General features: G+C 42.9%; 1 protein-coding gene across 2 annotated transcripts in view; it reads right to left on the reverse strand.

Annotated features, from left to right (window-relative positions):
* The window catches only part of FRAS1 (Fraser extracellular matrix complex subunit 1), a 416,742-nt gene that overhangs the window by 273,477 nt on the left and 117,599 nt on the right, over positions 1-25,666 (reverse strand). For both annotated transcript variants that reach the window (XM_039318704.1, XM_039318705.1), the window contains exons 3-5: positions 7,361-7,468; positions 4,510-4,602; positions 2,696-2,855 (exon numbers count right to left, since the gene is read on the reverse strand). In XM_039318704.1, the coding sequence (XP_039174638.1) occupies positions 2,696-2,855; positions 4,510-4,602; positions 7,361-7,468 (361 nt within the window). The remainder of the gene's footprint in view (positions 1-2,695; positions 2,856-4,509; positions 4,603-7,360; positions 7,469-25,666) is intronic.

Genomic DNA, 25,666 nt, shown 5'->3' on the forward strand with positions numbered 1-25,666 from the left:
TACTAATACTTAACATGCAATGTCCAGCCAAACATGAAGAAGAAGAAGAAGAAGAAGAAGAAGAAGAAGAAGAAGAAGAAGAAGAAGAAGAAGAAGAAGAAGAAGAAGAGGAGGAGGAGGAGGAAGAGGAGGAGGAGGAGGAAGAAGAAGAAGGAGAAGGAGGAGGAGGAGGAGGAGGAGGAGGAGGAGGAGGAGGAGGAGGAGGAGGAGGAGGAGGAGGAGATGATGACTTGGAGGTATTCTAGTCGAACCCCCTGCTCAGGCAGGAAACCCTATACCATTTCAGACAAATGGCTTCTCTTCTTAAAAACCTCCATTGTTGGAACATTCACAGCTTCTGGAGGCAGGTTGTTCCACTGATTAATTGTTCTAACTGTCAGGAAATTCCTCCTTAGTTCTAGGTTGCTTTTCTCTTGGGTTAGTTTCCATCTGTTGCTTCTTGTCCTGCCTTCAGGCGCTTTGGAGAATAGCTTGACTCCCTCTTCTTTGTGGCAGCCCCTGAATTTCTGCAGTTCTAAGAAAATAATGTACTTCTGGTGGATGTAATGGTATAGCATAAAACGCTGCAACTTAAGCCCCTGGGTGCAACATTGTCAGGCAAGAATCAAAGGCTGGAGTTTGTATCATCATACAATAATGCATATTTCAAAGTTTTGGAAGAACCAGATTTAAGAACAGATGTCCATGCTTTTCTGCCAAAACCACAGTAGTAAATATAATGCAATGGAGTATTGGCTTAGCCCACAATTTTGAGGAATGTTGGTCTCCATCACATTCAGACACTTGGCAGCTGACTCATATTTATGACGGTTGCAGTCTCCGGGGGTCATGTGATCACCTTTGCAACCTTCTGACAAGCAAAGTCATTGGGGAAGCTAGATTCACTTAACAACGGTGTTCTTAATTTAATACCTGTAGTAATTTATTTAATAACTGTGGCAAAAAGGTCGTAAAATGGGGCAAAATTCAATCAACAAATGTCTCACTTAACAACAGAAATTTTGGGCTCCACTGTGATTGTTAAGCCTGCAGTCCTTGACTTACGATCACAACTGAGCTCAAAATTTATGTTGCTAAGTGAGACAGTTGAATTTTGCCCCATTTTATGACCTTCCTTGCCACATTTAAGCGAATCTAACTTCCTGTTGATTTTGCTTGTCAGAAGGGCACATGATCCCAGGACACTGCAACCATCATAAATATGAGCCAGTTGCCAAGCTTCTGAATTTTTATTACATGTCCATGGCGAAGCTGTAATGGTTGTAACTTTGAATGGTCACTAAATGAACTGTTCTAGGTGGAGGACTACCTGTAGTTGCATACAGTAGTGGCCAAAATTGTGGAAAACTTTTGGGAAAAGTGTATTTTTTGAGGTTTGATGACTAATAACACCACTTGTTTTTTGAAGTAGTAACATAAAATTATATATCAATGGAAAGATAGTTTAATCAAGAATGTAATGCAACATAGTTTGTTCAATTATCTGTACTGTATTCTATGAAAAGTTATAGCTAAATAACCAGAAAAAGGAAGCACAACTTGCTTAGGTTGATATCGGGTAGCTTTCCTTCATCTGATTGTAGCCAATGAGCATGAGTGTTTAGAGAGCCAATCGGGTGTCATCTTGTTTTGGCAATGAGCCAATCAGATCACAGTAGGGTTCAGTGATTGATGTCATGTATTGAAGCTGAGAGGAGGACATTTGTCAGTGTGTTATGTGATCGCTATCAAGTTGGTTGGGTTTTTTTGTGTTCTTTCATTTACTGAGCTTGTAAACGTAACAAAATTAAAGGAATGGTGCAAAGAGTTGACTGGTCTCCCAGAAAGTGATGTAAAATAGTATTATTAAGTGAACAAGGCTATAGTCATAAAGAAATTAGAAGAAAAATTGGTGGAAACTTAACCAAAGATGGCATTTCTACTGTACACTTTTCCCAAAAGCTTTCCACAATTTTGGCCACGACTGTCTATCAAATATCTAACAGGTTAGAATTTGCAATGCTGAACTAGCAACAAATGCTCATCTTTCCAGGTGACAATGTACAAGAAGGAGTGGCAGGTACTGGGGGCGGAGTTAAAAGAGGGATCAGCCTAGAATCCCTACATAGTCACAAGCAGACCAAGTTGACCCTTCTTTGATTTCAGTTGACCCTTATCTAACTCCAAACAGGTGCTAACAACTAGCTGAAAAAAAAAAAAAAAACAACTGTGCCTAGGCCAGTGATGGCGAATCTTTTAGAGACCGAGTGCCCAAACTGAAACTCAAAACCCACTTATGTATCGTCGGGTGCCGGGTGGGTGTGGCCCATTGGCTGGGTGTGGCCAATTTGGTGGGTGTGGTTGCGGTGGTAAAGGCAGACTGGGTGGGACTAAAAATTTCAATCAATCAATTCCAACTTTGCAAGATCTTTTTTTTTTTTCCTGCGAGAAGTTTAAATTGATTGATTGATTGAACCTTTTTGTTTTCCACATGGCGGCGGAGGACTAAAGCAAAAAGGTTTTATAAAACCCAGCTGAAGGCCTAGAACTGGGGCGACAGCGCAAGTGCCCACAGAGAGAGCTCTGCGTGCCACCTGTGGCACCTGTGACATAGGTTCGCCACCACGGCCTAGTCTTTTTAGCAATGAATCCGTTTAACTGGACCTTCAGGTGTGGATCTGGCCTTTCAGAAATGAGAGATAAAACAATTTCTCACCTTTTCTGCTTACACACTTGGGACAGCATTCTCCTGGACCAATATGTTCCACTTCATTGTCCTTGCAAGAAAGACCAGAGCAGGGTTTGGGAACACAAGTAACCCTTCCACTGGCACAAGAGCAAGTCCTGCATCCCGAGCTGGCCCACTCGGTGTCATGCTTCAAGGGAAAGAGCAGAAGAAAAAGAAATGAGCAGGAAAAGTACAGGAAAAAAGAAAAGTCACAGATGTTTTATTTGATGACTGCCTGCAATGAGCAGTAACCACCAAGAAAACCACATCCCACGTTTGTGATGCAAACATTAGCTGCAACCCGTTCCTGAATGTGTTGCTTAAACAGGGGAGGAGCCTATGAAAAAAGAAACAAGGAAAGGGTGGAATCTTTTTAGTAATAATTCATTTGTTTTTTGTTTTCATTTGATATTTACTCACACCAAATTTGGGGCAGAGCTTTCTTCGGGAATTCATTTGTAATAAATAATATATAAATTTTATATAATATATAATATATTCAGTATATTCATTATGTGTGTGTGTGTGTGAGTGTACACGCATACATACATACATATACATATATATATATGTGTGTGTGTGTGTATATATATATATATATATATATATATATATATATATACACACACACACACACATACATACATACACATATAAATATATGTATGACGGTTGCAGTGTCCCAAGGTCACGCGATCCCCTTTTGCGACCTTCTGACAAACAAAGTCAATGGGGAAGCCAGATTCACTTAACAACCGTGTTACTAACTGAACAACTTCAGTGATTCACTTAACAACTATGGCAAGAAATGTCATAAAATGAGGCAAAACTCACTTAACAACTGTCTTGCTTAGCAACGGAAATGTTGGGCTCATAAATCAAGGACTACCTGTATTGGATTCTTGCTGTTCTGCTGTTCTCAGGTCGCTTTCCTGGAAGATGTTTGGTTACCAGGCTAGTCCCAAAGATGCTTTTTCACGAGGCAACTGGACTTTCTTGTTTTTCCCTGAAGACGCTTCGCTTCTCATTCAAGAAGCTTCTTCAGTTCTCAGCTGAAGGAACTTCTTGGATGAGAAGCGAAACGTCTTCAAAGGAAAACAAGAAAGTTCAGTTGCCTCGTGAAAAAGCACCTTTGGGACAACCATGACCTGGATGACTGAGAATCTCCATAGACATTTATCAGGCTAGTAGCATTCAGAGTGCCAGTGCATTATATCGACACAAAATATCATGAAGCCAACAATCACAGAAAAAACACTTTATGGGAAACATCTAATGCAGGGGTAGGCAACCTTGGCTCTTTTATGACTCATGGACTTCAACTCCCAGAATTCCTGAGCCAGCATGGGGAACCCATGGCCCCTTTATGACTCGTGGACTTCAACTCCCAGAATTCCTGAGCCAGCCACGCTGAGGGGAAAGGGAGAGGTTTCCAAGCTGAGCCATGCCGGCTCAGGAATTCTGGGAGTTGAAGTCCATGAGTCATAAAGCAGCCTAGGCCAGAGGTAGGCAACCTTGGCTCTTTTATGATTCATGGACTTCAACTCCCAGAATTCCTGAGCCAGCCGTGCTGAGGGGAAAGGGAGAGGTTTCCAAGCTGAGCCATGCTGGCTCAGGAATTCTGGGAGTTGAAGTCCATGAGTCATAAAAGAGCCAAGGTTGCCTACCCCTGATCTAATGGCTATGAAAGAGGCCAGCAACCTACTTCATCTTACATAGAACATGGTCCCAGCATGGCCCCTTAAGACTTTGTCTGCGGAATCCACATAAGTTCTCATCTGGGGAAAAAATATAGTACTTACTTCCCTGAGTTGTCCTTCGTACTCACAAAACCCTTCAGTTTGTTTAGCACACTCAGGGCAGCAAGCGTTGGGTGATATTTGAAGTGATTCCTCCTGAAGAGAAAAAACGTTGTGCAAATAACCACTCACACTCTTTCAACAAGCATTTCTTTGCATTTGTATGGCTATTAATTTCTCTTTCTTTTTTAACTGATACTACTGCCCTCCAAAATGGACTCTCATACGGTGCCTTGCCACCCGCTGAAACTTCAATATGTTCCGTTTTTTTTTTTTTTAAATAGAGCAATTAAAAATGCAGCATGCAAAACCAGAAATGCCTAACAGGAGGTAATGAAAAAGAATGTTTCTCTGGAGCCTAAAATATTCAAGTTATAAGTTAGTAAAAGGCCCGAAAAAATAAACTGTGATTTGCCTGGTAACGTAAAAACAATGAAGAAAGCAGCTTGTTTTACTGGAGGCTATTATCATAGGAATATATAAAGAAAGAGATTCGTCCTTCAGCTCTTAGGTTACCCAGATCCTCTACAAAACTGGAATGTGGAAAAGAAACCTAACTACATGTCATATTCAGTCAGTGCACCTAACATGCTGGTTAATTAATTAATTAATAATAATAATAATAATAATAATAATAATAATAATGAAGTTAGAAGGGAGCTTGGAGGTCATCCGGCAGGAAACCCTATGCCAGTGATGGCGAACCTTTTAGAGACCGAGTGCCCAAACTGCAACCCAAAACCCACTTATGCATCATCGAGTGCCGGGTGGGTGTGGCCCATTGGGTGGGCGTGGCTGCGGTGGTAATGGCAGACTGGGTGGGACTAAAAAGTTCAATCAATCAATTCCAACTTTGCAAGATCTTTTTTTTCCCGCAAGAAGTTGAAATTGACTGATTGAACCTTTTTTTTTTTTTGCACATGGAGGCAGAGGCCTAAAGCAAAAAGGTTTTATAAAACCCAGCTGAAGGCCTAGGACTGGGGTGACAGCGCGCGTGCCCACAGAGAGGGTTCTGAGTGCCACCTCTGGCACCCGTGCCATAGTTTACCACCACTGCCCTATACCATTTCAGACAAATGGCTGTCCAGTCTCTTCTTAAAGACTTTCAATGTTGAAGCATTCACCGCTTCTGGAGGCAGGTTGTTCCACTGGTTAATTGTCAGGAAGTTTCTCCTTAGTTCTAGATTGCTTCTCTCCTTGATTAGCTTCCATCCGTTGCTTCTTGTCCTGCCCTCAGGCGCTTTGGAGAATAGCTTGACTCCCTCTTCTTTGTGGCAGCCCCTGAGATATTGGAACTCTGCTATCATGTCATGCTGTTCAATTCTTACTGAACAGCTCTACCTGGTGCTTTCAGGTGTGCTAGGAGGACATCTGCCAGCATTGCCAATCAGCATGACTGATAATTTCTAAAAACTCTTAGAGATTAGTGCTAAACTTTCACATATCCATGGAGTGGAACCATTGCTACCTAACAGAATTTTCTATATGGCCTATTCATCACAACTCTCTCACTCTTAACCCATTAATTCCTGAGCCTACACCAGAGGAACGTGACTTCATGTAGCTTTCATGTATATGATAACATGCCTCCTCTAAGGCTCAAAGTATGTTGACTGAAGATCTGGAGAGTTAGGATCCCCGATCTCTGGAAAAAAAAGGACCCCAGTTTATCAGGCAAGTCAGCTGAAGTCTACAATGATAACCTCAAAGATGTGAGAGACCTCAGCTTGTTGACTAGTTCAGCGACCCCCAATCTTTTGGGCACCAGGGACCGGTTCCGTGGAGAGAGGTTTTTCCACAGATCGGAGATATGTGGTTTCGTGTGCTGCCTACATCCCATGGATGGGGCTTTGCTTGTTTGTGCAGACCAGTTGCTGGCATGCCGTGGATCGGTACCAGTCCATGGACCAGGGAGTTGGGAACCCCTAGACTAGAGAAAGCTCGAACAGCATCCTTCAAAATGAAAAAGGTCTTCTGCAGTCACGACATAAGCCTAAGACTGAAAATCAGGCTTGTCAGATGCTATGTTTTTTCTATCCTGCTCTATGGAGTAGAGAGTTGGTCTCTGACAGAAGGCCAGCTGAAGAGATTAGAAGCATTTGAAATGCTTCTAGTGGGCCGGGATATGATCGGACACGCTGTATGAATGTATTTATTTTATTGTTTTATTGTCATATTATTGTTTTAATTTTGTACGCCGCCCTGAGTCCCTTGGGATTGGGCGGCATATAAATTTTAGAAATAAATAAATAAATGTGGATTTACAGGCGGCTGTTACCTATAAGTTGGGCTGACAAGATCAGAAATGAGGAGGTGATAAGCCGCCTGGGAAAGCCAAGGGAAATCATCAAAACAATTAAAAAACGAAAATTAGAATATTTCGGACCTGTGATGCCACACCCAGAAAAATATGGCATACTCCATTTTTAATCCTCCAGGGAAAGATTGAAGGCAAACGAGGTCCAGGCAGAAGAAGAACATCGTGGCTTCAAAATAAAAGGGACTGGTTGGGACAAAACTCAACAGCACTTTTTCGTGCGGCTGCTGATAAAAACAAGATCACCAACGTCCAATAACGGATATGGCACAAGAAGAAGGACTAGCTGATCATGAACACCTCTTTAGAATGGGGGGGTCTCCAAACTTGGCCTGTGGAATTGTGGGAGTTGAAGTCCACAAGTCTTAAAATCATCAAGTTTGGAGACACCCCCGCCCCCTCTAGATTTTCAGTCTGCCCTAGACTGAAGCTGCAACCTTCCAGCATCTAAAGCAGAAGCTTAGGAAAAGTGAATCAGCCTCAGAGCCTCCCACTCGTTCAGTTCCCGCCAGCCAGGATGTCCGGGTCTTCTCTTACCTTCTGAATGTTGCAGCGAGGGTTTCTGCACGCAACCGCTTCACACAGGACAACGTCGCTATGGCAACCACACTCTTGGCACGAGTCCGGCTTCCAAACAGTGTTGTTCTGCAAACAAAACCATAATCCCTGAATTAACATTCTATTTAAAAAAAAAAAAAAAAGAGTTCACACAGGACAACAGAAAAGGGTTCAGATGATTTTAAAGGATTTTGATTTTTTTGATTTTTTTTTTGGTGTTACTGAGGTGAATTTGGCAACTGGGATTTCTCTGCTCCATGCTGATGAATACACATGGCTATAATAAGTCCAAAGCTATTCATGTCATACTTTCAAAACATGTAATCAAAAGACTCAGGTCTGCAATGAAAAGCAATCAATTTGAGCTGCAAAGTAATTGATTTCACCTAAGCCCGGTAGCTACAATCTGATTAGAGCTTCTCTTCCATATAATTCAGGTTTCTATAAACAGATTCAGGCTGGGAATTTAATGACTTCCAAAGGAGCATTTGATGCTCCATTCATATTAAAATTAATGTCCTGGAAAAATTACCTGGGGTGTCAAACAGCTTCTGTGTTATGTTCTGTTTTATGCAAAGGGACTAAAAGGATTAAGAGTTTGCTGGCTATAAAGTAAGTAGGAGTGGTAGAGAGGAAGAAAAGATCCTGCATGCAGTGGACAAGGGAAACGATGCCTTGAAGTTCTGGTAGAAAAGAATATACCCAACTAAATAGAACATCTAGCTATCCTAAGTAGGATGATTCGGTATTTGGGGTGGTTGAAAACAGAATAATTTAGAAAAGGAAGGAAGGAAGGAAGGAGGGAAGGGAGTGAGGGAAGGAGAGAAGGAAGGAAGAAGGGAGGGAGAGAGGGAGGGAGGGAGAGAGGAAGGAAGGAAGGAAGTGAGGGAAGTAGAAAAGGAAAGAAGAAGAAAGGAAGGAAGGAAAAGGAAGGAAGGAAGGAGACAGGGAAGGAAGGGAGGGAGGGAAGGAGAGAAGAAAGGAAGGAAGGAAGGAAGGAATGAATGAAGGAAGGAAGGAGACAGGGAAGGAAGAGAGGAAGGGAAGGAAGAAGAGAAGAAGGGAAGGAGGGAAGGAAGGAGAGAGACAGGGAAGGAAAGAAGGAAAGAAGGAAAGAAAGAAAGAAAGAAAGAAAGAAAGAAAGAAAGAAAGAAAGAAAGAAAGAAAGAAAGAAAGAAAGAAAGAAGGAGAAAGAGAGGGAAGGTGGGAAAGAGGGAGGGAAGGAAGGGAGAGAGGGAGGGAGGGAGAGAGGGTGGGTTGGTTCTCAACACTAAACATGAGGGGCAAAAACTTTCAAAGAATGGTTTGTACAGCATTCCTCAGCCCATGTAAACCATAAAGCAGGACTTATAACACTAGTCCATGAATGGAGGTTAGAAGCCCATGGACATAATCATTCTTATTCCAAACTTATGCCACAATAACCACCCAAGACTACAAGGCCTTGAAGAAGACCCTTTCCTTTCTCCAAGTCTACTTCCATCTCCAGCAAGAACAGCACTGGCAAATGCTCCACATGGAGCATCTCCTAACTCAACTCAGACCTTGCCACTTGCCCGTTCTCCAAAGAAAGGAAGATGCAGGTAACAATGTTGTCTGACAGGTGTCGCTTCAGCTTCCCGTCCCTGCAGCCCTCTCAGCAAATCCCTGCTGATGCTGGGACCACAGTACAAGTCCTTGATCTGGAACTGCAAGTCGTCAGGCCCAAACTTCCACACCAGGGCCTCTGTTGCACATCTTTTTCCGTACCCAATTACCTCTCCATCATTCTCTCCATTGTACACAGCACCGCATTTGTATTAGCAAAGCTTAACATTTTACCCTTGATTACATTGGAGGGGAAAGGAACGTGATGGCTCAGCAGTTAAAGACACCGAACTTGTCAGCTGGAATGTTGACAGCCATGTTCGAGACCCAAGCACCTCATGACAGGATGAGCTCCGGTTCCTCACCTCAGCTGCTGCCCAACTAGCAGTTCGAAAGCATGCAAATGCAAGTAGATAAACAGGTACCACTTTAAGGAACAGCATTCCATGTGCCTTGGCATATAGTCATGCTGGCCACATGACCACAAAAGTGTATTTGGACAATGCTGGCTTCTTCAGCTAGGAAACAGAGATGAGCATCGCCCCCCCACAGTTGGACATGACTGAACAAGGGAAACCTTAACCTTTACCCTTGCATTGGAGGGGAGATTTGAAAACATCCCAAATTTGGAAGGCCTTTATCCATGTTCAGCTGAAAACATGAACATGATTTAGTATGTCTTACTCTGGTTTTCCATGTAAGTAATAGGCTGAGTATCAACCATCCAAATAGCGAACTCAAAATCAAGGAATCTTCAAGGCTTTGAAGTGCCATAAAACAGGGGTCCCCAACCTATAGGCTGCAGCCCACTAGCGGGCTGTGACCTACTGGCCACCGGACCGTGGGACAGGATGGCCACTGCACGCATTGACTCGTGCTAGTGCCCGTAGACCTGTCTGCGCATGTGAGCGGGGCTAGCGGTGGTGGCTAGCGCCTGCGCAAATTGGGACGCTTGCATGTGCGGGGGTTGCATGGCCTGTTTGCGCAGGTGCGCAGGTGCTAGCAGCGGTGGCTAGCACCTGTGCAAACGGGATCGCTAACGCCGTGCGGATTGCATGAGCAATTTGTACATGTGTGCAGTGCTAGCAGCAGCGGCCTGTTTGTGGATGCACGTGGGTGCTAGCAGCAGCGGGTAGCATCTGCGCACCTGCGCAAATGGGGTCGATAGTGCCGTGCCGGGGCACACGTTCCTGTTCGCACGCGCACACACAAACACACACAAATTTCCCAGCTGAAAAGGTTGGTGACCTCTACCATAAAAGATAAACTTTACTGAATACACATCTTGGAACTGAAGAAGCAAAACCAGCTCTGGTTTTCCCATGGGAAAAACTGCCTAGTTAATAATAGCTTCCCTTAACCCCCACCCACCAGTTGTTCACGTTGCCAATCATATAGCTTTGGTTTGTTATGAGAAAGATCCACCTCTCTCCGTCAGACACCTGTGTCAATGACCTTGGCATTTTCTACCCCTCCCATGGGGAGCAAGTTGAGTAGGGCTAGAAGTTAACAGGCATCTTAGCAATTCAACCTTGACACTTAAATATTCCCCCTTATCATCAAATCTTTGGCCTGAAATTAAGACAATGAGCTTTTTACTACCAGATTGATTGGTCAACATTTCTGTTGAAGTGGATATATCCTTCTAAACTAAAATTGCTGGTGGAATTAGGCTAAATCTTGAATGATCCGGGTAAATTATACCTTGTATAGAAAATGACTAATATTTAAGGTGGTCATAACGCCTACCTTTCTAACCTGCAACCACTAATATAGTACATATGAGAAGTATTGAGGAGTGACTACAGGTGGTCCTCAACTTACAACAGTTCATTTAGTGACCATCTGAAGTTATAATGGCACTGAAAAAAGTGGCTTATGACCATTTTCACACTTGCAGCATCCCCAGGGTCACAGGAGCAGGGAAAGCCAGATTGACTTAACAATTGTCTTACTAACGCAACAATTGCAGTGATTCACTTAACAACTGTGGCAAGAAAGGTCATAAAATGGGGCAAAACTCACCTGTCTCAGATAGCAACAGAAATGTTGAGCTCAATTGTTGTCATAAGTCAAGGACTACCTATATATCAATTGCTCCTCATACGCCTACACTTTCTGAATTTCTAAGCACATGAATAGCTGTGCAAAACCACTTGGTATTCAACCAGGGAGTGGTGGACGAATGCTAATCTGCAACAGAGGAACGGCAGATGGGCAGGATTTCTCTGCTCTAAGCAACCCTTCCTCAAAGCATATTTCTTTTATTTATTTATTTTTTAAAATAACAAATGGTAGTCTTGGCTTACCCGTTCCTGAGAAGATCAATTTTTTGTCATGTTTACATAGTGTATATTGGAGGTGGTTACCCTCCAAGAGCTGAATGCAACAAAATTTCATTTTAATGTATGCTGATTAGTGTATATTTTAAGTGAGAATAAAGTTATTCTATTCTATTCTATTCTATTCCATTCCATTCCATATTTTCTATTCTATTCTATTCTATTCTATTCTATTCTATTCTATTCTGTTCTATTCTATTCTATATTCATTATTTTTATTCTATTCTATTCTATGCCATCCTGTAATTCAATTCAATTCTATTCCATTCCATACTATTCTCTATTCTATTCCATTCCATATTTTCTATTCTATTCTATTCTATTCTATTCTATTCTATTCTATTCTATATTCTATTCCATTCCATATTTTCTATTCTATTCTATTCTATTCTTAAATTCTATTCTATTCTATTCTATTCTATATTCTATTCCATTCCATATTTTCTATTCTATTTTATTCTATTCTATATTCATTATTTTTATTCTATTCCATTCTATGACATCCTGTAATTCAATTCAATTCTATTCTATTCTATTCTATTCCTAATAATTCTATTCTATTCTATTCTATTCTATTCTATTCCATTCCATACTATTCTCTATTCTATTCTATTCTATTCTATTCTATTCTATTCTATTCTATTCTATTCTATTCTATTCTATTCTATTCTATTCTATTCTATTCTGTTCCTAATAATTCCTATCCTATCCAATCCAATCCTATCTTATCCTATCCCATGCTACCCTATCCTACCCTACCCTATCCTACTCTATTCTTATTCTTTCCTATTCTTATTTCTATTCTGCTCTTTTCTGTTCTGTTCTATTCTTATTCTTTCCTATTCTTATTTCTCTTCAACCTCTCTCCAGAGGTTGCACAAAAGCACAGCCCTCTTGTGGAACGTCCGGAGGGTTGCGCAGGAACACACCCTCCATACTTGGGGCGTTCTTATGGGAATAGCTGTTGCTTTATACTGATGAACCTAAGTGTATCACCCAAAACTCTGTAGCGTGTCACCTTTGACCCTAGTGTCATAGGTTCACCATCCCTGTACTATAGGGTGGCACTCTGTTTGGCAATATGCCAATAACCCCTCTCATGTGGGGGGGACCTATTAGATGTCAAAAAAGGGGGTTTTACAAGGTACACCCCTGATGGCATTATATGGTCTAGCCCAGCTTCATGCCCAGCGTAACTTTGGGGTATACCAATATGCCGCTTTTAAAACGGGTCACTGCTTCCTAGCAGAGAACATCTCGTCCTCCTGAACAAACCTGCGGGGGAATCTTAAACTTAAATACAGCCAGAGAACTACATAAATTTGCAGCCCTGGAGTTCAAGACATAAATGTTCCCAGGGAGAGGTTTCATATATTTTTTTTTTAACCTCCAATAACATAACTAGCCTTCTGTATGGATGGAGTGGCTGCACTAACAGAGGATAAGCTGAGGAAAACTGTCTCGCTGGGTCTGATTTACTACCCGGTTGCAAAATCAATTTGGGCCAAGTTATATGTGTGTCAGGCTAACTCCCGTGCTGCGTTTAATCTGATTTCTGAGCTTTAAACAAAAGAAGGGGAGAGAAAGGCAGAAGTAAACAGTAAAGCTGTGGGACGCTATGCAAGACCTTGGCATATCTGCCCCCCCCCATTAGAAGACTGGTGTTTATTTTCCGTCCTGGGATTAAAAGCCTGACTTAGCTGTTGATGTCACTCCTGTTCTTGCTTATCCCGGCAATGAAGAAAACCTAGAACAGTGGTTCTCAACCTTTTTAATGCTGCGACCCCCAACCGGTCGTAAGTCGAGGACTACTCAACCGGTCGTAAGTCGAGGACTACTCAACTGGTGCAGCACCGTTTGCAGAATGGGACTTTTGGCGGGCTCAGCAGGGCAGAGACAGCCTGGACAATTCCTATTGGCTTTTGAAAGCCAATAGAATTAGCCTCTATTCAAGAGAGTCTATTCTATTGGCTTTCAAAAGCCAATAGAATAAAAGGGAGTAGCACAGCCAAGGAAAAGGGGGAAAAAATGGCGGACTGCGTTGTTTGGCGACCCCCGTGAAATGGTCGTTCGACCCCAAATGGGGTCCCGACCCACAGGTTGAGAACCACTGACCTAGAACAAGAAACGAAAGGTCGTCCTCGCTTAACAACCATTCAAAATTACGACTGACCATCCAAAAGAGACTAATGAATGGAATTTTAAGTTCTGATACTCCCTCCCCCGCAGTCATGTGACCACACTTTGGCAACTCAGCCACCGGCCAGCAGCCCACGTGATCATTATTTATGACATTTTTGCCAGAAACTGGTTTTAATTCTGGCTTCCAACAAAAAATGCCCCACAGCAAACAATGGCTTCGCTTAACGACCGCCACGTTCACTTTGCAATCACCGCAAAAAAAGTCATAAAATCAGGGATGTGGCGACTTGCGTTATGACTGTCACCATTTGCAATCAGAATTGTTAGCTCAGTGATAGTCGTAAATTGAGGATGACCTGAAAAAAAAAAAGTGGAATGTCCAATCAGAATGTGTGACTTTTGTCTCTTGCAGCTACTTCAGGTTGATTGTGTTATGGGAAGGGAAAAACTGCTTCAAGTAGAGCAGAGGTGGGGAACTATGGCCTATTTATGACTTGTGGACTTCAACTCCCAGAATTCCTGGCTCAGGAATTCTGGGAGTTGAAGTCCACAAGTCATAAAGAGGCCATAGTTCCCCACCCCTGAAGTAGAGCATGACAGTCTTGGATCAGCACCGGAGGCTGATTTTGGGTGGGCCACGCAACAACTGTTAGTACTTTAGTGAAGAGGTGGGAGATTCAAAAGACTTCAATAGCTTAAGCGAGTGTTTCTCAACCTTGACAATTTTAAGGCATGTGGACTTCAACTCCCAGAATTCCACAGCCAGCAATGCTGGCTGTGGAATTCTGGGAGTTGAAGTCCATGTCAAAGGTTCTGACTAATGAAGCACTTCAAAGAACTTTCAGGCATGTTTCCTAAAGTCTTTATTACAGAGCTACAAATTGCCGGTCACCATCATGGAAGTTGTGATGCCAGAATCTGACTTCCGCTCGCTGGCATCAATCTTTTCTTGCTAAACCCCTCCCTTATCTTGCAGTCACAAGTCACATTATCCAATTAGTGTGAAGGTCAAAAGTTTACTTCCTCTTTCTTTCCCAGGCTTCCCCCCCCCCACTCTAAGCTATGTATTAACCCAGTAAATACCAGACAGTTTTGCATATTGTCAAAGCAAGAATAAACAGTATTTGCAGCATTGACAGTCCACATGCCTTAAAATTGTCAAGGTTGAGAAACACTGGTTAAGCAATGGGATGAAAAAAAAACTACTGTATAAGGTGGAATTTAACCAGCGGAATGCCAAGCTTAACATCTGGATGGGAAAAATGAAAGGTAAAAGTATACAAAATGGAAGGACTAGCTTGGTAGCTAAACAAGGGGAAAGGTATTTTAACAGACCACAAATCAAACCGGTGCCAACTGTCAGGCTTATGAGGCAGACCAGGGATCTCCAAACTTGACAACTTTAAAACTTGTGGACTTCACCTCAGAGTCAACTGTCAGCCTTATGAGTCAAACTATCAAATCAGAGCCAACTACCAGCCTTATGAGGTAGACCAGGGCTCTCCAAACTTGACAACTTTAAGTCCTGTATACCAGAGGCCAACCTTTTGGACACCAGGGACCGGTTCCATGGAGAGAGATTTTTCCACGGTCCGGAGGGTGCGTGGTTGTGTGCTGCCTGCATCCAAAGGATGGGGCTTTGCTTGTTTGTGTGGCCCGGTTGCTGGCACGCCACAGCCCAGTAGTGGTCCATGGACCAGGGCTTGGGGACCCCTGCTGTAGACCTCAACTCCCAGAATAAAACCGGAGCCAACTGTCAGCCTTATGAGGTAGACAAAGAAGGGTTTTCAAACTTGATAACTTGTAGACTTCTGGACTTCAACTCCTAGAATTCACGTGACCTCATGCTAATCTTCTCTGTATCGTTCCAATTTTAGTATATCTGCTGCCGAAGCGAGCACAGAATTCACATGACCTCAAAGGCACTGCAACCGTCATAAATACGGGTCAGCTGCCAACCATCTGAATTTTGATGGCATGATTACAAGGATGCTGCAACGGTTGCAAGTGTGAAAAATGGTCACTTTTTTCCCGTGTCGTTGTAACTTCGGTCACTAAATGAACTGTTGTAAATCGAGGACTACCAGTATATGAGCTCTCAGCCAAGAGGAAAGCTAGCATACATGATGTGATGACGTCTCCTTTGCTGGACATCATCTGAATGATTGGCTGTCAGAGATGCCTTACACAGTGGTGGTGAACCTATGGCACACGTGCCAGAGGCAGCACTCAGAGCCCTCTCTGTGGGCACACGCGCCGTTGCCCCAGTCCCACCTCCCCCCACCACCAGCAACCCCCCTGGAGAGTTGCCCCCAGGCGCGGTCCGCACAGAGCAGCGCAGCCAAGGACATGACAGCTGGGCAGCATGGACAAGACTTTGCCTTCGCACCCCGTCACACGCAGTTGATGCTGCGGGGCATGGGCGGAGGGTGTGGCTGCCATGATGCTGCAGGGCTGCCTGGGCACTCTGCTGCAGCAGGCCGTGGAGGCGGTAGGTGGCCCTGTAGGCGGGGGCAGAGCAGGCGGGGGGCCGTTTTTTGGGCACTCATCTAAAAAGTTCGTCATCACTGCCTTAACAGATCTTGCAATGGGCAGAAGATCGGATTAGATAACTTCAAAGATCCATTCCAACTCTATGGATTCTATGATTCTACTAATTATTGGATTCTTGCAAAAAATGTCTGATCTTGCCAAATGCTTACATCCCTAAGCAAGGCTGCATGCTCTGTTACTTGAATGCAGATTGCTGAACGCTCAAGAACCCTTCCCACTTTGGGGATCTACTTCCCACAGACATAATTTTGAGGGTTCAAAGAGAGAAAAAGGAAAAGGGAAGGTGCAAGACTGAAGTCAGTTCAGGAAAGCAAATATTAGATTCTGGGTCGTAATGGGTTTAAACCAAAATCAAATGCAATGAGGAATTGGGAAAAATAAATGATTTAGAAACGTGCTTGGCCTGGGACGACCAAACTGCAGAAATGCTTTTGCAAGCTGCAGGCTGCTCTTCAATCTCATTTTAGCACTCTCCAGAGTCTCCCAAAATTGTGCTGGAAAAACACTGAATATTGGCCATGCGATTTGAGGTTTTTTTAAAAAAATGAAAATGGTTGTGTTAAGCTTCTGCTAGGCTTAGCACACCTATTTTGGATTATTCCTCCCAAATGGTCCAATAATCATCTAAAAGAGCAAAAAACTTTAGCTTTCCTGCCTCCCTGGTGACCTCTTTCTATCAATAAGCTCAAACACATTGACCAACTTTCTTTCCAAGTAAAGGTAGGCTGATAGGTTTGGGCATTAATATGCAGAAAGGGACAACTCGTCATGGCTAACTCACTGTGGGACAATTTGCCACAGCCAACTCACCAAGGGACCACTTACTATGGAACAATTTAACAATTCAATTTAATTATTCAAAACAATTTAAAAGTTATTTTAATTTTTGCCATTCAGATTTTTTTATCCTTTCTTTAAAGATTCTATTCCGTCATTTCTTTGATATTAGCATAATATCAAATATAAAATAGAGGAGACATGATTCACTTAACAACCATGCCCCAAAAGTTGTAAAATCAGGTGCGACTCGTTTAACAACGGCCTTACTTAACAACATAAATGCAGGTTACAATTCTGCTTGTAAGTGGAGGATTACATGTACACCCACTGCATCAACTAAGAAAATGTTAAAGGCAGGACCACAATTCCCAGCAGGATGGGTCTTCAGCAGGGTCCGTGGGAGAAGGCGGATGATGAAAACATTGCATAATATGACACCACAAGTTGCACCCCTTTCCTGCATGTGCATCAAGGTACTAGTGCAGGGGTAGTTAACCTTGGTTCTTTTATGATGGACTTCAACTCCCAGAATTCCTGAGCCAGCATGGCTGGCTCAGGAATTCTGGAAGTTGAAGTCCACAAGTCATAGAGGGACCACAGTTCCCCATGTTGGCTCAGGAATTCTGGGAGTTGAAGTCCACAGGTCATAAAGGGGCCGTAGTTCCCCATGCTGGCTCAGGAATTCTGGGAGATGAAGTCCATGAGTCATAAAAGAGCCAAGGTTGCCTACCCCTGTACTAGGCATGCATATAATAAAGGACTGGAGCTTGCAATGTGCGCCACCCTGTTTTTGTCATTTTGATAAAAGTGCAGGATTCTGGGGGATGTCTCTGAAATCAGCATGCTTTCGCAAGCTGGAGGCTGCTCTTCAGCGCTGCTGCATATTTATGCCCCCCAGTTTTCAACTCTGCTAGACAGACTTTTTTCTTATTTACTTGAATCCTGCATTTCCCTCTCTGTTGGTTCTCGCTCAATTTGATAGAAGCAAATTTGCTTTGGGGGGGGGAATCTTTCCGAGGGGTAGAGCGTTTTGATGAAATTATCCTGGTTTCAGTGGTGCTCATCTTTATGTAGTAACAAGAGAGCTCAGGCACACGGATGAAGGTTTTACTTTTCTTGTCCAGTGATGTCTCTTCTTTCAACACCTAAAGTGGTAAAAGAGAAATGAGGGGAGGAGAAGGAGGAAAGAGGAGTGGGGGCGAGATGGGAGGAAGAGGGGGAGGAGGAGGAGAAAGAAGAAGAAGGAGAAGGAGAAGGAGGGGAAGGGGGGGAAGGGGAAGGGAGAGGGAGAGGGAGAAGAAGAAGAGGAAGAGGAAGAAGAAGAAGAAGAAGAAGAAGAAGAAGAGGAGGAGGAAAAAGAGAAGAAGAAGAAGAAGAAGAAGAAGAAGAAGAAGAAGAAGAAGAAGAAGAAGAAGAAGAAGAAGAAGAAGAAGAAGAAGAAGAGGAGGAGCAGGAGGAGAAGGAGGAGGAGGAGAAGGAGAAGGAGAAGAAGAAGAAGAAGAAGAAGAAGAAGAAGAAGAAGAAGAAGAAGAAGAAGAAGAAGAAGAAGAAGAAGAAGAAGAAGAAGAAGAAGAAGAAGAAGAAGAGGAGAAGGAGGAGAAGGAGAAGGAGGAAAAGGAGGAGGAGGAGGAGAAGAAGAAGAAGAAGAAGAGGAGGAGGAGAAGGAGAAGGAGAAGAAGAAGAACGAGAAGGAGAAGGAGAAGGAGAAGAGGAGGAGGAGGAGGAGGAAGAGGAGGAGGAGGAGGAGGAGAAGAAGAAGAAGAAGAAGAAGAAGAAGAAGAAGAAGAAGAAGAAGAAGAAGAAGAAGAAGAAGAAGAAGAAGAAGAAGAAGAAGAAGAAGAAGAAGAAGAGGAAGAAGGAGAAGGAAGAAGGAGAAGGAGGAGGAGGAAGGAGGAAAGGAAGAAGAGAGAGGAGGAGGAGAAGGAGAAGGAGGAAGGAAGAAGAAGGAAGAAGGAGAAGGGGAGGAGGAGGAGGAGGAGGAGGAGGAGGAGAAGAGAGAGGAGGAGGAAGGAGGAGAAGAAGAAGAAGAAGAAGAAGAGAGAAAGGAAGAAGAAAAGAAGAAGAAGAAGAAGAAGAAGAAGAAGAAGAAGAGAAGAAGAAGAAGGAAGGAGGAGGAGGAGGAAGGAGGAGGAGGAGGAGGAGGAGGAGGAGGAGGAGGAAGGAGGAGAAGAAAAGAAAGAAGAAGAAGAAGAAGAAGAAGAAGAAGAAGAAGAAGAAGAAGAAAAGAACGAAGAAGAGAAGAAGAAGAAGAAGAAGAAGAAAGAAGAAGAAGAAGAAGAAGAAGAAGAAAAGAAGAAGAAGCCCTGCTTTTTCATGCTACTATTAAATCACAAGAGAAATTCTGCCTTGGAACCTTCCAGGAGCAGATCGCTTGGCACCATTCAGAGGGACTCCTGTCCTCCTTTAGAAAACTGCTGGAGACCTTCGCGCCTTGGAAGAGATCCAGAGAAATTGCCCACACAGTTGTTCCAGGAGAGGATTCTGAAAGGCTGTGGGGCCCAACATTCATAAGAGTCGTGGAGAGGGGTGGAGGATCACCAAAATGATACAGATGGTTCTTCATACAAAGAGAGCATGACTCATTCCTTTGGACACGTAAGGCACGCAGCAGCTGTTTTTGCCTCAACGTATCTCCTGTTTATTGGGCTTTAGGAGAGCATTCGCCCAACGCTTAATGTGTAACAAGAGACAAAATCTTGGGAAAATGCGTGGAAATGAATGTAGGACAGGGGTATCAAACTGCTGGCCCATGGGCCGGTTGCATCATGCAGAGGGCCATGCTCATTCCAGCTCCGTCGTAAATCTGAACCCAGTTGCCAAGCATCTGAGTTTTGATCAGGTGTCCATGAGGATGCTGCAAAGGTCATAATTGTGAAAAGAGTCATAAGTCACTTTTCTCGGTGCCGTTGTAACTTTGAACGGTCACTAAATGAATGGTTGTAAGTCGAGGACTACCTGTGCAACAGCGATTCCGTACACGTCACTGGCTTGCACCCCTAATGCTTCATCTCTCTTACTTAGCAGCTTCAGCGCCAACATTTATGTAAGCAGAAATTAGCTGAGTTCCAGCCTATCTAGAGGGGAACGGTTTGCAAAAGCTGATCTAATCATTATCATAAATTAAATATTGCCACACACATTTATATTTTAAAAAACACTGCAAGGAGGAGTGGAAAAATAGCTTGATGCTTTACAGTAGATGGCAGGAATAAGCATGCCAGCTCCTAATATGTTTACTCACACAGACAGCATTAAAAAACCCTGGGCTTGGAAGATGGCACACCCAAGCTGGCAATGTATTACTAATACTGTCTAGCTATTGTTTCCAAGAATTTCCTCTATTCCTGGTCAGAGCTTCAGAGAGACCTAATCAATCACGGTTAATCAGTTGTCTGTCAAATTTGTATGTATGAATAGTCCTTAACATTCAAGAACTTGTTTTGTGATTGTTCAAGTTACAACGGCACTGAAAAAGTGACTTAAGATCATTTTTCACACTTGCAACCACTCCAGCATCCCCATGGTCACATGATCAAAATCTGGATGATTGGCAACTGACTGATATTATGATGACTGCAGGGCCTCGGGATCTGAGAAATCTTTGCAATCTTCTGACAAGCTAAGTCAATGGGGAAGCAGATTCACTTACCAACCGTGTTTTTCTTTACCATGAAATTTATCCAATGGCTTTTACTAAATAACAAACGTTAAGTGATTCACTAACAAATGTGGCAGAAAGGTCGTAAAATGGGCCCAAACTCACTTAACAACCGTCTCACTTAACAATCAAAGTTTTGGGCTCAAGTGGGGTCGTAAGTAGAGGACTACCTGTAATCTTTAGGATTATACAATGCTTCGGACACAATTCCAAAAAGATGCTTCGGGATCTAGAGAGGTATAAATGTGGCAGCTGACAGCATATTTGAGCAACTAATGGGCTCACCCAGCAGTTTGCAGAGAACAGCCAGTGAAAGATGCAGCTGCTTTAAAGAGCTGCAGACAGGGGTGATCTGTCATTAGTGCTCCAAAACATTCCCAAATTGGTTACCCAATTGCAGCGCAGCCCTAACAATCTCCTATTTATGATCCTCAAACTTTGTTCACTGACTGTCTACAACTTCTGTCAACAGAAGAGCCTCATCCATATTTAACATGGAAACTCAAACATTGCCTAAGTACACAAAATGCTTAGGGGATAAAAATGCTTAGTGAGAATAGCCTTACCGAAACGGAGATGTTTGAGCATGAAAATGCAAAAAGTGCAACTTGAGAAGGAAGAAATAAAAGGTAATAATTTAGAACAGCGGTACTCAACTTATGGGTCGGGACCCATTTGGGGTCGAACGACCATTTCACGGGTTCGCCAAACAACGCAGGTCTGCCATTTTTTCCCCTTTTCTTAGCTGTGCTACTCCCTCTTATTCTATTGGCGTTCGAAAGACAAATAGAATCTATGGCTTCTTGAATAGAGTCTATTCTATTGGCTTTCAAAAGCCAATAGGAATTGTCCAGGCTGTCTCTGCTCTGCTGAGCCCGCCAGAAGTCCCAGTCTGCAAATGGTGCTGCATGTTGTCTGCAGCTAAGGTGAGCTTTCTGGACATTCCACCCCTCCCTGCTGAGCAGCTACTAAAATGTAAGTAAAAGAGGGCCAGGGTGGGAGGTGGGAGGCCGGCGGGTGCAGGGAGGGTTGTGGCACGCGTGGGCCCGGCGGGTGCCTTACCTGCCTTGGGCATGGGCCAGTTGGGCCCAGCTGGTGGTCGGCCTGCGCCATCGCTGCCACTTGCCAGCTATGCCTTGGCCAGCGCAGGGAGCGGCAACCATGCATGCGTGGCACTCCCGGGCCGAGGCAGTTGCTGGGCAACGGGGCCTGCGTGCAGCCGCAGGAGAGGCGGACAGTGCACGCCTCCTCCTGCCCGCCCGCAGGGAAATACAAGCAGTCCTCAACCTACGACCCCATGGTTGGGGTCGCGGCATTAGGAAGGTTGAGAACCACTGATTTAGAAAAAGGCAAGGTGAAGGAGAAGCATTCCAAAATCTAATGCAACTCTAAATCTAAAGCTTGTCACTTGGAAGATTGCTGGACTTCAACTCCCAGAATTCCCCAGGCAGCAGAGGTTATGGCCGGCGAGTTCTGGGAGTTGAAGTCCACCCATCTTTAAGTTCCCAAGATTGTGAAACACTGTACTAGATGAATGTCAACCTGAACCGCAGTCAAAGGAGGGTTAATTAGCTGCCAGCTAGGTTGGAATGACATATGATGAAGGACTTAACCCACATTATCCACTTCAGGATTCAGACACAAAGGAATTCCAAATATTGTGTATCTTTCACACTGCAAGAATTGCCAACCAAATTCTCTCCAAACTTTTTGGTCAGAAACCACTGAAGAAAAAGATGGAATCAGAGACAGGACCAGCTTGGTCAGAAAGAAAAGGGGGAGCACAGAGCAATGTCACCCCCTAAGATTGTACCAGAAGCCAAGATGGCAAAACTAACTGGTTTAATAAGAGAAAAGAATACATTTAATTTTATTTCTACAGGTTAGTCCTCAGCTTACGACTACAATTGAGTCCAAAATTTCTGTTGCTAAGTGAGGCAGTTGTTAAGTAAATATTATCCCTACTTCACGACCTTCCTTGCCACCGTTGTTAAATGAATTAATGCAGCTATTAAGTTAGTGGACGTGGTTGTTAGGGGAATCTGGCTTCCCCATTGACTTGCTTGTCAGAAGGTCGCAAAAGGTGATCACATGACTCACTGCAACCGTCATAAATACATGCAGTTGCCAAGCATCTGAATTTTGATCATGTGACCTGGGGATGCTGCAACGGTCGTAAGTGTGAAAAATGGTCTAGGTCACTTGTTCCAGTGCTGTTATAACTTCAATTTGTCACTAAACAAATGGTTATAAATCGAGGACTATCTATACTTAGAAACCATTTCTAGACTTCATTCTTGAATCAGAAAAAAGGGAATTCTGATCTTGGGTTTGCTAATTAGATGAGTTTGTTGTTATAAATTGGCCAGTATTTACTAACCATGTAAAAACAAAATGTTTGAGGCTGCAACTGTATTTTGTATCTTACTACACCCCCAAAAAAGTGGAAGTCAATGATTTTTCTTCCTGCTTCCCCATCATCCTACACCGAGTTAGGCAACCTTGGCTCTTTTATGACTCGTGGACTTCAACTCCCAGAATTCTGAGCCAGCATGGCTCAGCTTGGAAACTCCCTTTCCCCTCAGCGTGGCTGGCTCAGGAATTCTGGGAGTTGAAATCCACAGTCATAAAAGAGCCAAGGTTACCTATCTCTGGCCTAGGCCTAGGCCGCTTTATGACTCGTGGACTTCAACTCCCAGAATTCCTGAGCCAATGGCTCAGCTTGGAAACTCTCCCTTCCCCTCAGCCTGGCTGGCTCAGGAATTCTGGGAGTTGAAGTCCACGAGTCATAAAAAGCCAAGGTTGCCTACCCCTGTCCTACACCTTTCTTCTCCTTCCTGTCCCTACCATCTTTGTTTTCATTTGTCTTTTATACTATGAATAATCTCAATAAAATTTATATTAAAAAGCATGGATTTTACTAGAAGCCTTGACCCACTGTCTTCCCCCGGGGAAGGAGGCTTGTCAGGGTAATAATATAGATTCCATTTTTTTCTAGTTTTATTCCAATTAATTGACAGTAAACTGGGCAGCTAGCAAGATTAGCCGAGGCCAAAAGAGACACAGAAAAAATAACAGAAGTCTGCAAAAAAAAAAAAAAAACACAAGCTGAGAAAATTGTAGAGAATTCAGATCAAAGGCCTTTCAGAGTGAGAAGACAGTTTTATTCTTCTTCTTTTTTTTGCTTTAAAGAAGTATGGGCCAAGATCAGCAATGCTGCATGAATATAGATATCCTTGACTTATACCACAGCTGAAATTTTTGTTGCTTACGAGACCTTGTTAAGTGAATTTTGTCCCACTTTACAACCTTCCTTGCCACAGTTGTCAGTGAAACACTGCCAATTGCTAAGTTAATACATGGGTGTTAAGTTAATCTGGCTTCTCCATTGACTTTGCTTGTCAGAGGTTCGCAAAAGGGGATCACATGACCTCGGGACACTGTCATAAAAATGAACCAGTTGCCAAGTGTCCGAATTTTGACCACGTGACCATGGGATGGTGCAACGGTCGTAAGTGTGAAAAAACAGTCATAAGTCATCTTTTTTTCAGTCTGTTGTAACTCTGAACCATCACTAAGTGAATGGTTGTAAATCAAGGACTATCTGTATCTATTTTCTTGTAAAGATGGCAGGAGGGTTAACTCTGATCCTAAGGAAACTGACTGGCATGTAGGTGGGCTAGCAAGGCAGGAAATCTGGAAGCACAATTGTAAAAATTAAGACTTGATGATGGACGGCCCTAAACCCCAATTCTTCTGCCCCCCCCATTCCCACTATCTAGTGATTTTTTTGTCATAACTGAAGGTTGCTAAATGAGGCAGTCACTAAATGAGGACTACTGTTAAAGCAACACTGGCTCCGTTTTTTTAATCAAATTTCCTTGATTTGTTTAAATGGGGCAAGCCCAGAATTATGTTTCCTATTATATTTTCCCTTTTAAAACAGAGTTGGCATAAAGCAGCACAGCAATGGATTGCAAAGGGAGCCTTTTAAAAGACCTTTAAGCTAAGAATTGAAGATAATTGAAGATAATGACACTTTTAGAAAAACACAGAAAAACATTACTGAAAGTTTCCTCCTCTAAGTAGACCAACACCAAAGTATTCTTTTTAAAATATATAAAAGAGCAGAGAAAAGGCAATTATTTCAGCCAGAAAGCACAAGGGCACCGAGTGTTTAGTACCAATACAAAATGAGGCCACAATGGCAAATATAATAAATTTGAAACAAGGAAGGGCTGTTTTTCTACAAATGCATAAACATAATCCCATTTAGAAAATAGTTAACATATTCTTTCCTTTCCCCTATGCGCATCAGGTCTCGCATTTGATTGCTCCTCTAATGAGTAATAAGAATTTTTATGCTTCTTCATTACCACGCATTAAATCCAAGAGCTTCATTTATCTGTTCTGTTCTCAAGGTATCAAGAGCAGAGGAAAAGAAAGGTTGAATGTCTCCTTCTTCATCAGTTCTCAGAAAACAGAAAATCAGAAAACATCACATTTTGATACAGACCAGATGGAAAAGCCAGAAAGGCAAAGAGGGATATCTAAGCTGATGAATTTTATTTATTTTCACAGTATTATAGCTTACTCCATTCCTAGTAGATTCTGAGTAGAATACAAGGTCGAAAGAAAACATTTAGGAGAAAGTATACAAAATTAAAATAACATCATCCAAAAGAAATGGAATAACATCAGAGGCATTACAAAAAATCTACACAAACTAAGTTAAGGGCCCAGTTCCATAGGCCCCAAATTTCTCCCTTCATTTCTGACAGGATTCCGGTCTCAACTGACTTTCTTTAAAAAAAAAAAAAAACCTGCACACAGTTCCCAATTTCTCTTATTTCCAGAAATGTATTCAAGTTCGTAAAATTCTTGGGAAATTAAGTGGTTGGTGGTTAGTGGCAATTCTGGGATGTCTTAGATCCCTTAATCTGACTTGATGAAGTAATTCATGTGATAGGGAATTTTCGGTCAGGTAAAATGACTTTCATCAGTTGCTTTGATTGTGATTGGCCCCCACACACACATTATGGCTGCCATTTTATGTACAGGTAGCCCTCAACCACAATTGAGCCCAAAATTTCTGTGGCTAAGTGAGACATTTGTTAAGTGATATTTGCCCCATTTTTATGACTTTTTTTGGGGGGGGGGCACAGTTGATAAGTGAATTGCTGCAGTGTTTATTTATTTATTTATTTATTTATTTATTTATAA

The sequence above is a fragment of the Crotalus tigris genome, unplaced genomic scaffold (genome assembly GCF_016545835.1).
Source record: "Crotalus tigris isolate CLP2741 ecotype Arizona unplaced genomic scaffold, ASM1654583v1 scf7180000021465.51407817327:1047546, whole genome shotgun sequence".
Lineage (NCBI taxonomy): Eukaryota > Metazoa > Chordata > Lepidosauria > Squamata > Viperidae > Crotalus > Crotalus tigris.